This window comes from Fukomys damarensis, unplaced genomic scaffold, assembly GCF_012274545.1.
Source record: "Fukomys damarensis isolate Sample0158 unplaced genomic scaffold, DMR_v1.0_HiC HiC_scaffold_32, whole genome shotgun sequence".
In the NCBI taxonomy this organism is placed as follows: Eukaryota; Metazoa; Chordata; class Mammalia; order Rodentia; family Bathyergidae; genus Fukomys; species Fukomys damarensis.
In genome coordinates this window covers 7989205-8003725 of record NW_022900944.1, presented here as the reverse complement: position 1 = coordinate 8003725, position 14521 = coordinate 7989205, and the positions used below count along the sequence as shown (strand labels likewise).

Below are 14521 nucleotides of genomic sequence, written 5' to 3'. Positions count from 1 at the left end.
AATTATAATATTCTGGGTCATTATTCACTTATGACTCCTTATGACCTAAAGTACCTAAAGTACTTCCAAGTTTCAAGACTGAAAAAGTCAGGTGGGTAGAAAACAGATGGGACAGTAAAATCAAAGTCAAAAACAAATTGTACAGTTGGACGTGGTGCTGCACACCTGTAATCCCAGCACTCAGGAGGCTGAGGCAGGAGCACTGACATGAGGTGGAGACCAGCATGGGCTGGACAGTGAGTTCATGCCAGGATGAACTACACAGTGAGACCTTGTCTCCACAAAATATTAAAAAACAAAACAAATTGTACAGCTCAGATGAGCTTTTCCTGTCCTGATTTGTACTTCGCAAAAAAGACTGAATTGTTAAGACGTGGTTTACATGAATCCTTACCATCCCTGCTTGATGCAAGAACCACATGAGGTAGTCTTCCTGAATGTCCACGAGACTAGAAATCTCAGGAATGTAAAATGTATCATATTCCACATGCTTCACTTTAAGATTTACCTGATAAAAGGCAAAATAAGGATAACTAAACACAGAGAATGGAGAAATGGCTTCCCAGAGAACACGTCAGCCAGACATTTCACCCCACCATCTATTCACCCACCTCCCCACCAATGCTCCTATGCTCACCTTATATAGCTTTTCCAAGAGCTGGAGAGCTGCTGTAATATAATTGTTAAACAGAACAGGAATTAAGAATGTCTTTCTTCCCCTCAGTAGATAAAGGACTGCACCTTTATAGAGGTTTACCAGCTTCATGAAATATTTGGGGCATACCTGAGACCACCAGTTATCTTAAGAAAGGAAAAAAAAAAACATATTTCAACATACAATCTTGAGCAAGTATGTATGCTTCTGACTACCAGCTAAAAACTCCAAAAGCCAGAAGATAAACATTAGTGTAAAATGCAGCTTCTCCAAACTGACTTTAAAGAAGAATCCATTAAAATATTTCTGTAGAAATTTCCGTAGCTGTTATACAAGAATCCCTGAGGTGTTTTTGTTGTTCTGTTTTGATAAAAGCAAATCTGAATTTTTTCAAATTCATTCTGAAGGCTAATCAAAAAGTTAATTCTAAGGCTGCAAGAGGACCAGGTACACATATTCTAGGAATAAGGGAGGTCTACTGAATTACTTCAAACAGTGCTCAGATGTCCTAGTTCCTTCAGCACTCTTCTCAGCCACTACTTCATCCACACCAGGGATGTGAAAGGCAACAGGCCCTACAAGCAGCACCAACATGAAAACTATTTCTTTCCTTAAAGATTATTTGAAAAACTACTAATTTTATTATTTTTCTCCAAACAATGCTTTCTCCTGCCCAGACAAGATTATACTATTGATTTCTACTTTGTTAGAAATAAACTTAGCCACACTGAAATAATGAAATAATATGACACCTGAGCTTTCCTTTAAAATGTAAGATTAAAAAAGAAGCAGGGGCAAAATAAAATAAAAAGGACAAAATGTTCACAATGTTAAATATGTGCTGGATACATATAGTGCTCTTTTGAGGTATTCTTTCAAATTTCAATAATTCAAAGTTAAAATGAATTTAATATAAAATTTGGATCTGGTTTTTTGGTGTCATCAGACCTGGAATAGTTTATTTATAACCTCAAAACTTAAAATTAGGTACTATTAAAAAAAATTAGGTACTATTTCTTCAGAGATTGTACTCTATCTCACAACTGTTAGAACACCTAAGAAAATGTGCTCCAAATGGCTTCTGATCTTTAAAAAGCTAACTACTAATATATTACAAATACTTTTATTATTATTTCTGCTTTTGTGTTTTGTATGAAGGAACAGAACCATATGGCTCTCTCTTCAATCAGGAGAGAGAGAGACCATGCTCAAACAGCAGCTCAGTCCATCTGAACACAAGAGTTACTGAGTTGTGACAAACACCTAAAAAAAAATTACCAGGGATGTAAAAATAAAAAGCCAGGTGACAGACTTCCTGCACTTGGTTAATAAAAACATCTCAGGTGCTACTCCAAGAGAGACACTCTCCAATTCACTGAGGAACAGAAGGTTCTTATCTCAGCAAAGTGTCCAGAGCCTGCAAAAGTCAGTGTGGACTCAACCATCCTGAAAAGAAAAACAAAACAAACAGTTACTAAGCCTCCACAAGGTCATTTTCTGCCTCTCTTTCCTGGAGACCTGTTTCACCAAAACCAGTCCACTCCCACTCGCTACAAAGGTATGGCAGACACTAACTTTTCAGGTACTATTAACTAGAAGCAAATGTGGGAGGGAAGAAAATACACTGAGTGATTGGATTTGGGGATATTTCTAAATCAAGACTGATGTGGCATGAATTATTTTCAATAACCTAAGCCATGGTTCAATTTGCTCAAACTACAAATAGGGCTAGCTAGACATTAACAGTAAAGAAAAGTTTAAATGATCTCAATGCACTGAGAACCAGGGGTCACACCAACAAAATAAGCACAAAATCACTTGAATGATGTCAGCACATTCACCTAATACTTTACTAGGGTTTGTATCCAGCCGCAGAATGGCCATGGCCAAGGGGATAGTCAGTGTTATGTAATACTTGGAATCCTGGAGCAGGGGAAACTCAGGAAGTATTAAATAGATTCTCATTGCTTCAACGTCTGGTGGTGAACTTGACAACTGTGGAATCAGGCAACTTTCAAAGCTGTTTAAGATCTGTATGAAAGAACAGAGTAATGAGAAATTCAAATGTGCATGAGAACTGGTTAATCTATCTCTAAATCCATATGCTACTTGATAGACTCACTCTTATTCCTTCACTATGCACTGATCAACTACTACCAACCAGGTATTAGTCAAGGCTCTCAGAACCTCAGCAAGAAGAAAATCTGAATGCTCCTACTGTACAGATCTCATATTCCTCAGATTAAGCCAAAAAGAAAGCCAAAAGAAGGCCAAATTCCCAAAATGAATAGCAAAATTAAAATTTGTACAAGATCTGTCTTTTCACTTTTTTCTCTTAAAAGTTGAATTATTCCCATGTATCACAAACATATACTAGTAAAAAAAAATTGAGGGGGAAAAGTAGAGTTATTAAATGCAGAAATGCATTTCCAGGGCTGGGGATTTAGCTCAGTGGTTCCACCTCCTACCTCGCAAGCACAAGGACCCTAGTTCAATCCCCCATATTCCCCAAAAAAGCATTTCCAAAAACATACTTTGTAAATGTCAAGAACTTACCTGTTCTAGAATCACGGAGTGCTGAGAGTTCATCAACTTCTCAAATAACACTCTAGTTGAGTTCAGGTCAATCCCAGGGATTTTGGGACTTGTTTTAAAATGTTCATCAATTCTAAACAAACAAAACAGCATAGAAAAACAAAACAAGCACTGGGATAGAAATTATAAACAATAAACAAAAATAGTTTGTCTATGCTAATCAGATTTAAATTTGACCTGGCAGACAAGATCTACAAGACGACACTTAGGGGAAGACCTACCAAATAGAACTCTTAGGCATCTCTTTTTTGAAGATTATTTTAAATTTTCAAATTGTTTTTCAATCTTTGTACTGTTTAAAGATTTTGACTTTTGAACTCCTTGAAGTTCAGAGTGTTACTTCCCCTACTTTTATGGATTGTTGTTTGTCTTTTCATGCAACTGCACACTGGTGCTGCAATGCCATTCAGACCCCGTAGCCAGGCGCAAACCGGCCAGTCCATCAGCAAACAGCAAAGAGAACTTCTTTATTTATGTCTTTCTTAGTCTTCCTTAACAAAGTACTTAAGTAAAAATCGGATCTACAACAACTGCAATTATCTCTCTGAACACATGGGACACAATTACTTTCTCCCAAGGACTAATTTCACAGCAACCTTTTAACTTCATAGTAGTTTTCCCACCCTTAAGTATTCTTAGCCTTTCAGAGATTTAGAAAATTATCTCTTAAATTCCCTCTCTTCACTGTATCACACCTATCTGTTTACAAAAGAGCTTTCTACTTGCAAAATAAGCTTCTGTTTATGAGTAATTGACACATTTAAATAGTTTTAACACCCGCTGACAGCAACTCACAATACACAAAAATACAGGTAGAGTTTCTAACATGTTAAAAAAAAAACGATTTGATGTGTATTAGAATACAAATGGTCAAATCAAGAGTAATAGCTTTTCTCCTTTGTTGTTGCACCAAAAATAAATGGGCCCCAAAATTAATTCTACTGCCCAAATATTTAAAAATTATTTTCTATACATATACATTGGTTTATAAAACTGGTCTTCACATTTTGATTGGTTTTTGTGATGCATCTTGTACACACAGGAGAAGCAGGCTTCTTGAAATAGCACAAATGTCTATGGGGGGCAAGGTCACACACACTCTCTCTCTCCTCCCTTCTCCCCTCTCTCTCCCCCGCTCTCTCGGTCTGACACTAGAAGCCTCCTAGTTCTGGGCCTTCAAACTTGGCCTAAATGTTTCTGGTTTTAAAGCAGCTTCCTGGTTTTACGGCCTCACATTGAGCCACGCTACTGCCATGCCTAGGTCATGTGGAGTGCAGAGGGCCTCTCGGCCTCCATGATCACATGAGCCAAATCTCACAGTATATCATCTCCGATCCACCCATCCTATTCTGGTCCTTTGAAGGACCCTGACAACTGCCATATGTTTAAGGGTAGACTTGGGATTCATACACAAAACTGAAGTCTATCTTGTTGCTATAGCTTGGATCTTGCAAGCTCCTGCAAGGCCCATGTGTCAAAGGCTTGGTGCCCAGTCCATGGCACTACTATAAATAACAGAATCTTTAGGAGGTAGGGTATAGTAAAAGGAAATGAGGTTACTAAGGGCATGCGCTTGAAGGTTTTATTAAGACCCCAGCCCCTTCCTCTCTTTTGCTTCCTGGACTCCAAAATGTGAGCAGCTTCCACTGCTGTGCTCTATATTGCCACACTCTCCTCACCACAGCCTCAAAGTCAGTGTTACCAACCAAGTATGGACTAAAACCACAAGCCAAAATAAATCTTTCCTCTTTAGAAGTCGATTATCTCAAAAGTATTTGTCAAAAATATTCTGGCTAACACATTTGTCTGGAAATCTCATTAGTCTGGTCACTGGCAAAAAGTACTGAGAAATGATAAGGACTTCAGATCACCAAAGATCCAAACCCATGACAAAACCCTTAAACTGCATCAGGTTCTGAAGGGAAAACTGGCCAAAGAGATAAGGCCATGCAAAGTGAGATCTCCTTGCTGCCTGGGAGTTCCTCCACAAATACAGCTTCAAAGGCAAGCTGAGCTGGACCTGAGTACAAGGATTCCCTAAAGCCTCCCTGGAAGTTCTCCCTTTGGAGAAGAGAAAAATACTATGGAGAAGCATATCAAAGAGATCAATGAGAGTATCTGAAGAATTAAGAGTTCAAGCACAAATAGCGAGGCACAGTAATGCACACCTGTAACCCCAGCTACTTGAGAGGTTGAAGAGGACTGAAAATGTGAGGTCAGCACAGGCAACTGACTCTCAAAAATCTAAAGGTGGGGGGATGCAGCTTAGTGACAGTGTCCCTGGGTTTGATTCCCAGTACCATAAGACAATAAGAACAACAAAGTACTAATATATGTATGGTGTGGGTAACACTGTATCCTGAAATTCTGACTTTAGATTATACCAATTTTTCCTGAGACACAGTCTTACTCTTTACTAAGTAGAGTATTTCTGTGCCAACCAGGCATGACTGTCCTTCCTGGCCTCCTTTCAATCATCCTTAGGCATCCAACTTTTGTAAAAGCTTTAGTTTATTCGCTAAGGTAAGGCCAAAAATCATCAGAAATAACAGAAGTCTTTCACTCCCTTTGGTGAGTAAGTACACCACATGTGGGTTTTTTAAAAGACCATACATAAGTCACTTACTTTTTTTCAAGAAAACTTCCATTCCAACAGGCTGCAGAAGATAATATCTGAACAACACCACTACTCAGAGAGAGAGAGAAAGAGAAGGAAGCTTTTAGTGATTGCAAATAAAAGGTTATTTAAGCATCAGTAATTATCTAGTCAATCTCTTGATCCAAAAAAAGTTTCATTAGTGGTAGCTCGCTCCTACCCTGAAAAGCATCCCCCAAAGGTGCATAGGCTCAGGCATATGAAAGGTGATCGGGCTGTGGGGATGGCACAGTTGACTTGCTGTTAGGAGGAAGGGTCTGGTCAGAAGAGGCCACCAAGAGTCTCATCTCCCCCCCTTCCTAGCTCTCTGATATGAGCCACCAAGGGGTAAGCAGTGACTATTCTGCCATGTCCCTGTGCCATGCAATCCTACCTCAAAGCTGGCCAATCATGCACTGAAACCACTACAAACTGTGAGCCAAAATAACCCTTTCCTCCTTTAAGTTATGGGTGTTGGGGGTTGTGTTACAGTGGTGAGAAAGCGACTAAGGCAAAGGCAGACTTGGAAAATATATATATATATATGCTTTAGAGAAACTGTGTGTCACATCTCAAAATGTGAATGAATTTAAGTCTTCCATAAGTTACTTTTTAAAAAAGAAAGAGACATCAAAGCTCTTAAAGAACTCTTATCCCTGAAGACAAGCATGAACATTCTCCTACTACCAACTGTCTAAAACACTCCCTACACCTCACCTCCAAACACAAAAAGTAAAACAAGAGAGCTGGGCTATTATTTTCCGAGCAACTACTTTTGCAAATTCAAAACTGACCTACCACTTTCTTCTACCTTGTTGTTCATTTTGGAAATAAACTAAAAATTAGCAAACTGTTTCTTTCTATTACACAGATCACGAAGTCTCTGAGAAAATAGTTTCTGTGAGACTGAATCTAAACTGTACGTCAGAAACATTTGATCCTCTTATTTACTACAGAGAGAAGGGAAAGAATAAGACAAGTATGTGGCTAGGAAGCGACTGCAGTAACTTCTGTTAATCATCGAATATGAGTCAGGAAAGATCTTTAGAGATCACATCTCCAGTCCCTTCATGTTATAAATAGGAAAGCAGGGCTACTGGTGAAGTACAGTGTCTTCTGCTCTCCCGGTGGTAACCAGCTTAACCCTCTGCTCGCCCTCACATCCCTTCCAACCTGAACTCCTTCGCACAGCCCCTGGGGTTAGGAGGATCCTGAGGGCTGCTGCAGAGCTGCTCTAGGATGTTCCCAGTGACAGCTCACACAGAAGGCTACTAGCAGGAGGGCTCCAAGGTGCAGGGTCCCGATCATCGGCCCAAGTACAATCTAGACCATAAAGTGAAACCAATGATACACATCTCTCAGAATGACCACCCTTGGTCACAGAACTTGATTTCCTCATTTCAAAAACTGAGGCAAAAACACTAGAAATGCTAATAAGAAAAGACAATGAAAATATAGAAATATGTGCAGAAAAAATTCTTTTAAAAATGAAATAAACCTAAGGCCTCAATATTTTTTAGTATTTGTGCTGCCAAAGCAAGCACAAGCCTGAATAAGTTTTATTATACTTTTTTGTTGAATGGAAAAATGTTAGAAGTTATTTTTATTAGATAAGATAAAAGCTGCCTTAGATTCGGGATGCTTTGGAACATGAATATGAGGGCAGTCATTGCTGTTACAAAATTTAATACTGACCTCTCTCATCACAAAGGCCAATTTTGGCTTTCCTCAGTTGGGAGTTTTTGTTTGTTTGTTTGTCTTTTGTACCAGGGATCAAACTTGGGATCTTGCACTTGCCAGCTAAAACCCCAGACCTCCTCAAGTTGGGATTTTAAAGATCTTCTACTGACAGGGCAGGCTGAGGAGTGTGTGAGAACTGAGAGTAAAACCACTGTATTACTGGGAATTAATAGGACCAAACCTTGCATAAATGCACAAGAACAGATTGACTAAATGGAAAGCTCCATTTACATTCACAACCTCAACATGGATGTAGGGAAAATCACTAAGCTAGAAAGTGCCAATATACTTTAGAAAAATTTAAAAAAGGACAAGAAACTACATACTTGACTGTATTTGCATTGTTGTGTTCTGAGAGTTTTTGTCTCCAAACTGATAGGGTTTCATCATTTATTAAGCTGGTATAATGTGCTTGGTTCACAGTCCTGAAGTCAACAGCAGGAGAATAATTCTAGGAAATTAAATATAACAGTAAAAAAAAAAAGACATTAGAGGGACTGAGGCAGAAGGAGCACAAGTTTCAGGTCAGCCTGGACTATACAGCAAGACCCGGTCTAGGGGAAAAAAAAAGAAGTTACACAGAATGGATCTTTCCTCCTCCCTCCTACATTCCCTCCACTTATTTTTGAATGTGCTGCCCAGATCCTCCCTTCAAAATGGAGTCACTCACTCCCAGCTGCGACAGCTCAGCCCTGGCAGCTCTCCAGGACCTGCCCTTGGCAGCAACTGAATGGAAGTGTAACTTCTTCTCTGCCCAACGTCTCATTCCCTGCTGCATAGATGCTGTACCATAGTAAACCTTCTCAAACTCAGAGCCCAAAGTCTGTTTCCCAGAAAACCAACCCAGTGCAACTCTTTCAGATCTCTTCCCCACAACATTAAGGCCTCTAACATAATAGTTATTTGCCACCATTGTTTACTAAACTGCAACAAAATATATTATTAAAGCCAGTTAAGTAATAATTTATACAGTAAATATTTCATGAACATTTAAAGCCTCATAATTTCTCGTTCCAAGTACACAGCTATAAAACTTGCAAGAAAAGTGACAAAAAAGAGATTAATAATGGCCCTGAACATTCTAATCACTGATCAGCACTGTACCTTTTTCCAGTGAGGTTTTCCATTGCTTGTTTTCAACTTAATTTCCCCAAATTTCCTGATCTAGAACTAAGAAAAAGCTGGTGGTGCTCTATACCTCCTACACTTGTTATTATAAAAAGTAATAAAGTAACATTAAAGCATTCACCCATCAATTTGTAGGATGATCCTTTATTTCCTTTGTACTTATATATAAAACATAACTTTCAAGGTGGGGTGTGGTGGTGCATGCCTGTAATCCCAGCACTCAGGAGGGTGAGGCAGGAGGAATCCCATAAATTCAAGGCCAATCTGGACTACACAGTGAGCTCAAGCCCAGCCTGAACTATGTAGAAAGACCTTGTGTCAAAAAATACCCCAAAACATGTAACTTTCAAAAGTAAATTTTCCTAGTTGCTTTTCTATAGTTGTGAGTTAAGATGCCCCTACTAAGAAGAAAAGGACATATAATACATCAAGATGTGTCTCAAAATTTCTGATCATTTGATTTTGATAACTACTCTACTGAAATGATCACAGAGACATGCTGAGAGAACAAAAATAATCTTGAATTGCATAAAACTCTTTAGCCAAAGCAGACTTCAGAGTGGACATCTGAGCACATACAGAGACTATCTTTCTTTCCATCCTGGTTTTAAAACATTTTTTTAAAAAACATTTTAATTTCCTCTAATTCAAAGGGATGGAAGAACATCAGTAATAATGCAGACTTTTAAAAAAATTAGAACTATTTTCTCATTCTTTATTATTTGTCCAACAAGCCCTAGACGCTTTGGGTTCCTGCAAGGCAAGCACTCTACAAGTGACCTACACTGCCAGCCATATATGGCTTCTAATTATGTACAAGTTAAAAAAAAAAAAGACTTTGGATCACCAAGAGAGCTTTAAAAATGTTCTAATGATCAAATAACATGGTAGATCCATTAAATGAGAATCTCTAGGTTTCTGTAGTTTTTAAAGTTTCCAGGTGATTCCAATGGACAACTAAGGTTGAAAGGAAAAAAATATGTCAGCTCACAGGTTTTGAGGCAATGACAGACGAACATAATCTTAACAGTCCTAATGACACTCTCTTCAATCCTATCCTTTCCAGAGAACAAGACAAAGGGGAAAGGAGAACCTTTGGTTTACACTGTCACCCAAACCCAGAATCAAATGTAGCAAAGGAATATCTGAATACAGATTGGGCATCCTTAATCCAAAAGCCTAAACTCTGAAAAGTTCCAAAGTCCAAAACTTCAGAGTATCAACATGATGCAGCACATGGAAAATTTCATATACAAATTTACTAAAATTATGTAAAATTACTTTCAGTCAGTATATATAGGTATATACGAAATATAAATGAATTCTACATTTAGATTTCAGTCTTGTCCCTAAGGCCTCACATTATAAATATGTAAATATTCCAAAACTCCCACAAATCCCCAACTTGAAACACTTATTTTATGGTCTCAAGCATTTTGGATAACTCATACTGTTAACTGTGTGTGTGGAGGGGGTGCTATGCAGAATGAACAGTGAGTGACGGGCTACATCCTCAGCTCTTTTTATTGTGAAACAGGATTTTGCTGACTTCCAATTTGTGATTCTAACTCAGCCTTCTGAAGAGCTGGGATTATAAGTGTGTGCCACTGGACCCAGTTGTTCTACCTCAAGGCCACATTAATGAACGAGTTGTACAAAAACAGAGGCTTTCACTATATAGATGCTTTTCCTTGGTTTTTAAGTGATAGGATTAACAGGGCAAGAACATAATGTTCTCAGTCTCTGTATCTAAACAAACATCTATGGTTAACAGTTTAACTAAATGTGTAGAGGTTTCATTTTTAGAAAAAGCAGTGCCTTTTTCAGTAATTGTCCATTTGAGTTATCTTAAATGTTTTTAATGCATACTTCTCTTACCAACTGCCCCCCCATACCAACTGTTTAAAGTTCACTTTCTTTTCATCAATGGTTTGCTTTCCACACCCAACCGTGTTAATAAATTTAAATTTCAGGGGGCCAGGGATTTAGCTCAGTGGTGCTGTGCCTGCCTTGCAAGTGCAAGGTCCTGAGTTCTATCACCGGAACTGGAAAAAAAAATGTAGAACTTTAGCTGTATACATTAGACTGCTTATAAAAGGAATGGCTGGGCATTGTGGCACACACCTGTATTCCCAGCAGCTGGAAGGCTAAAGCAGGAGGGTCAAAAGATTGAGGCCAGTCTAGGTTACATCGTGAGACCCTGTCTCAAAATACCAAAAGAAGAATAAAAAACACTAAAATTTATATTCATGGACAAAACAAAGTAGGTTATTAGTCAAGTCAGTTTCCTAGGTAATGAATACTTAAAAGTCTACTACTTGTAGACAAAAAAGTTACTACACTGCAGACCCCCTGCGCTTTCAGTATTTTGCCCTATTAGCATTTTGAAGAAATAAAGAATAACCTCAGCTTTCCACAATATTCCTCTGCAACGCTCTGAAGCTGAGCCTCAAAGTCTCAAGCAGCAACCCCACATCACAGCCTTCTTCAGGCTTGTCCTGGAGAAAGCACACTGTCAGTTTCAACTGTCCACAAGCTGCAGCCTCAGGCTTCACCAGCACCTTCCTTACCAGAATCACAGAATTATACCAACTAGAGAACAAGAGGTTTATGTATTTAAGGATGGCAACGTACCAGATTACCAGGAAGACCTTCCAAGATTGAAAGGGCCCTTGTTTCCTCACTTGCTCGCTTTCTTCCCAGCCAATTCTGATTCTTTTATCACCCAGCATCCCTTCAATGCCCCACTCAGAGTTTATCCTCATTGGATGCTTGTGAAATAAAGGGAGGGGGCAGAGAACAGAGGAAAGAGGCACAGGACAAACACATGGAGCTTTTTCGAGTCTAAGACCCAGACTTTCGGACAGGAAGAGTGGAATGAATAGCACTATCACAGCTTCTTGGATCCTCAAGTGACTACCTGAAACCCACTGCTCTTCCTGGTTTACCTGCTAGAGCGATACAGGAAGGAGATCTAGGTGTGGTGTAGTGAGCAGATTAAAAAGAGTAACAGATGACTGTAAACTGTGATATCTCTGTTACATATATTACACAATCAAATAAAGCAAAGAAATCCAACCCACTAAGTTCTCAAATTTATTGCCAGAATTTATTGCTGCTTAACAGCTAAGAAAAAAAAAATAATGCCAAAGCACAAACTCTCTAGGCTGTGGGCCTTCTTACATTTCTTTTAGAACAAATATGAATATAAATAAGTAATTTTAAATTATACATCAGAACATTATGATTTTAATAACAGGAAAACTACTTCAACTTACTTCAAAGGAGCCAAAAGGAGATACTAAATACTTCAAGGTTCAGTTTGATTGCTTTAATAAGATAAAATTGGTAGAAACAAAATAACAATGATTGCATGTAATTATTTATTAAAATAATTACAGATTCACCATTATTCATCCCAAAGTAATAGTCAAAAGAAATTTTACCTCGTATTTGGAGCAAAGTACAAAAGTCTGGTCTCCTCCAGAGAAAATCTGCTTAACAATATGATATTTAAAGCGATCTGTCAAAAAAAATTCCAACAACATATTTTTCAGTAATTGAAATTTCTCCCTTATCCCATTTTCTGATACTCTGAAACATGCTTCTGAGTGGCTTTTTACCCATTTTAATTATGTCAGAGAAGCATGAAAACCTCTCCTGGCTCACTGCCCAGGACTATCTCTACTTAAGTTGAAAATAAACATATAAAATGGTATCTTCACTCTATCTCTGCCTCTCTGTCACCACCAGCTAATCCTGACCTTGTTTCTATTTTTCATGCTGTCATGCCACTGACTCAAAATCTAAAATGGACACTACTATAAATGGCGACATATGTGTAACAAAAATTGCACATCCATGACTATGACCCCTTCAGGATGAAGCCAGCAACTCCTATTTTCTGTTCCCTGTTTTAGCTCCCATCACGTGTCCAAGTCAACACTAACACCCCTAAACTGCTTTATTTCGAATATCCCATGATTTCACATCTCCACGCCTCTTCACCACCCTCAGAGCACACCGTGTTCTCCATGAATGGCCTCCGAGGGCATCCAAACCACCCTCTGCCTCACAGTCCTCTCCTCCGCTATCTCCAGTCACCCTGCCAGACACAGCTCCAACTTCCTCTAACCAGAGTACTCCTTCATGTCTTCTTCTGTGTTCCCACATAAACACAAAGGCTCCTAAACACACAGAATTTACATAATAAATTATAATTTACCTGTGTATGTTATAAAATCATTTTGTCAAACCCAAAGACAAATTTATGACCACATAAGTTGGGTCAGGTTATAATTCAACTTCAAAAAATTGTGGTTTCAAATTAACCTACAAAACACTTGAGTTTCTTAAATTGGTATATTTCTTAAACACATTTATTCCAAGTTGAGGAGAATGTTTTGGAGAAAAGAAAATTTACAAAATGACAGAGAAGAGAACACCAAGCTGTTCATTTGCTTTTGGCAACATCTCCAAAAGACAATCATGTTTATTTTATATTTTAAATTCTACCACATTTGAAGATGCTCATATATTCATGCATAAATATTTAATGAGTGACAAGCTTATGCACAGATCTGTGCTACATGCTAGATTTACAAAAATGAAAAGAATCAGTCCTTGTCTTTAAATTTCTTATAATTCATTAGGGAATTTGAGATGGTTGTTTTATAAAGAAGACTGATCAAGCCATTAAGTATGTCAGTTTAAGACTACAAATTCAAAATGAATTATTAAACTACATTTCTTTTTAATGATTCTCCAGTTTCATTTCAGCCTCTGGAAATGCTATTTCAAGATGAAGGAGTTACTCAAGACAAACAGCTGCCTTACATTGATTTTCAATGAAATAAACATTCTGTTATTAATATATTTTTTTGCTATTAATGTTTTTAAGAAAAACATTAATAAAATAAACTATATCTTATTGCAGTCAAAACATCAATAGCAAAGAAAAAGTAACACAGTCTAAGTACTAAGAACATCAGCTTTTAAGGGCTGGGGATTTAGCTCAGCGGTTCGGTGGCCTGCCTTGCAAGCGCAAGGGCCTGAGTTCAATCCCGGTACCAAAAAAAAAAAAGAACACCAGCTTTTGAATGAAGCTGATCCGCATTTGAATCTTGCCTCCAAGATCTTTATGATCTTGGGCAAGTTACTTACCATGAAGGTTTGTTTCCCTTACCTCTCCCATGAAGATAATAACACTAGTAATTAGCTTGTTTGAAGTGCTTCACATAGTAACAGAATTTAGTTGACCATTCAATAAATATCAGCTTCATTATTAGCAACAATAAAAAATGTATACAAGGGCTGGGGATTTAGCTCAGTGGTGACGCCACCTGCCTCGCAAGTGCAATGATCCAAGTTCAATCCCCACCCCCAGTACCAAAAAAAAAAAAAAAAATTATACACTACCCCCAATGTCCTTGGTAATAACATTTTATGCTTTACTTCTATAGGATCTCAAAAAAAAATTATACACTACCACCAATGTCCTTGGTAATAACATTTTATGCTTTACTTCTATAGGATCTCAAAAAAAATTATACACTACCACCAATGTCCTTGGTAATGACATTTTATCCTATAGAAATAGGATCTCAACAACAGAATTTCAGACATAGTAAATACTTAAATATTTGTTGATTTTTGTTGAAAAAAAACACCTCATATTAATTCCCTCCAAAAGACTTTAAGGTAAATAACAGATACATATTCAAAATCATTGCATCCATTATCTAAAATATAATTAAATACCATTGAAA

General features: G+C 37.9%; 1 protein-coding gene across 4 annotated transcripts in view; it reads right to left on the bottom strand.

Annotated features, from left to right (window-relative positions):
* Herc3 (HECT and RLD domain containing E3 ubiquitin protein ligase 3) overlaps positions 1 to 14521 on the bottom strand; it is a 146117-nt gene that overhangs the window by 58028 nt on the left and 73568 nt on the right. For 2 of the 4 annotated variants that reach the window (XM_010610486.1, XM_010610487.1), the window contains exons 9-15: positions 12200 to 12276; positions 7952 to 8076; positions 5877 to 5936; positions 3212 to 3323; positions 2497 to 2686; positions 638 to 801; positions 395 to 508 (exon numbers count right to left, since the gene is read on the bottom strand). In XM_010610486.1, coding sequence (XP_010608788.1) covers positions 395 to 508; positions 638 to 801; positions 2497 to 2686; positions 3212 to 3323; positions 5877 to 5936; positions 7952 to 8076; positions 12200 to 12276 — 842 coding nt within the window. Of the gene's footprint in view, positions 1 to 394; positions 509 to 637; positions 802 to 1933; positions 2102 to 2496; positions 2687 to 3211; positions 3324 to 5876; positions 5937 to 7951; positions 8077 to 12199; positions 12277 to 14521 lie in introns of those variants that run through there. The other 2 variants (XM_010610488.1, XM_033757894.1) reach the window with 2 other exon arrangements.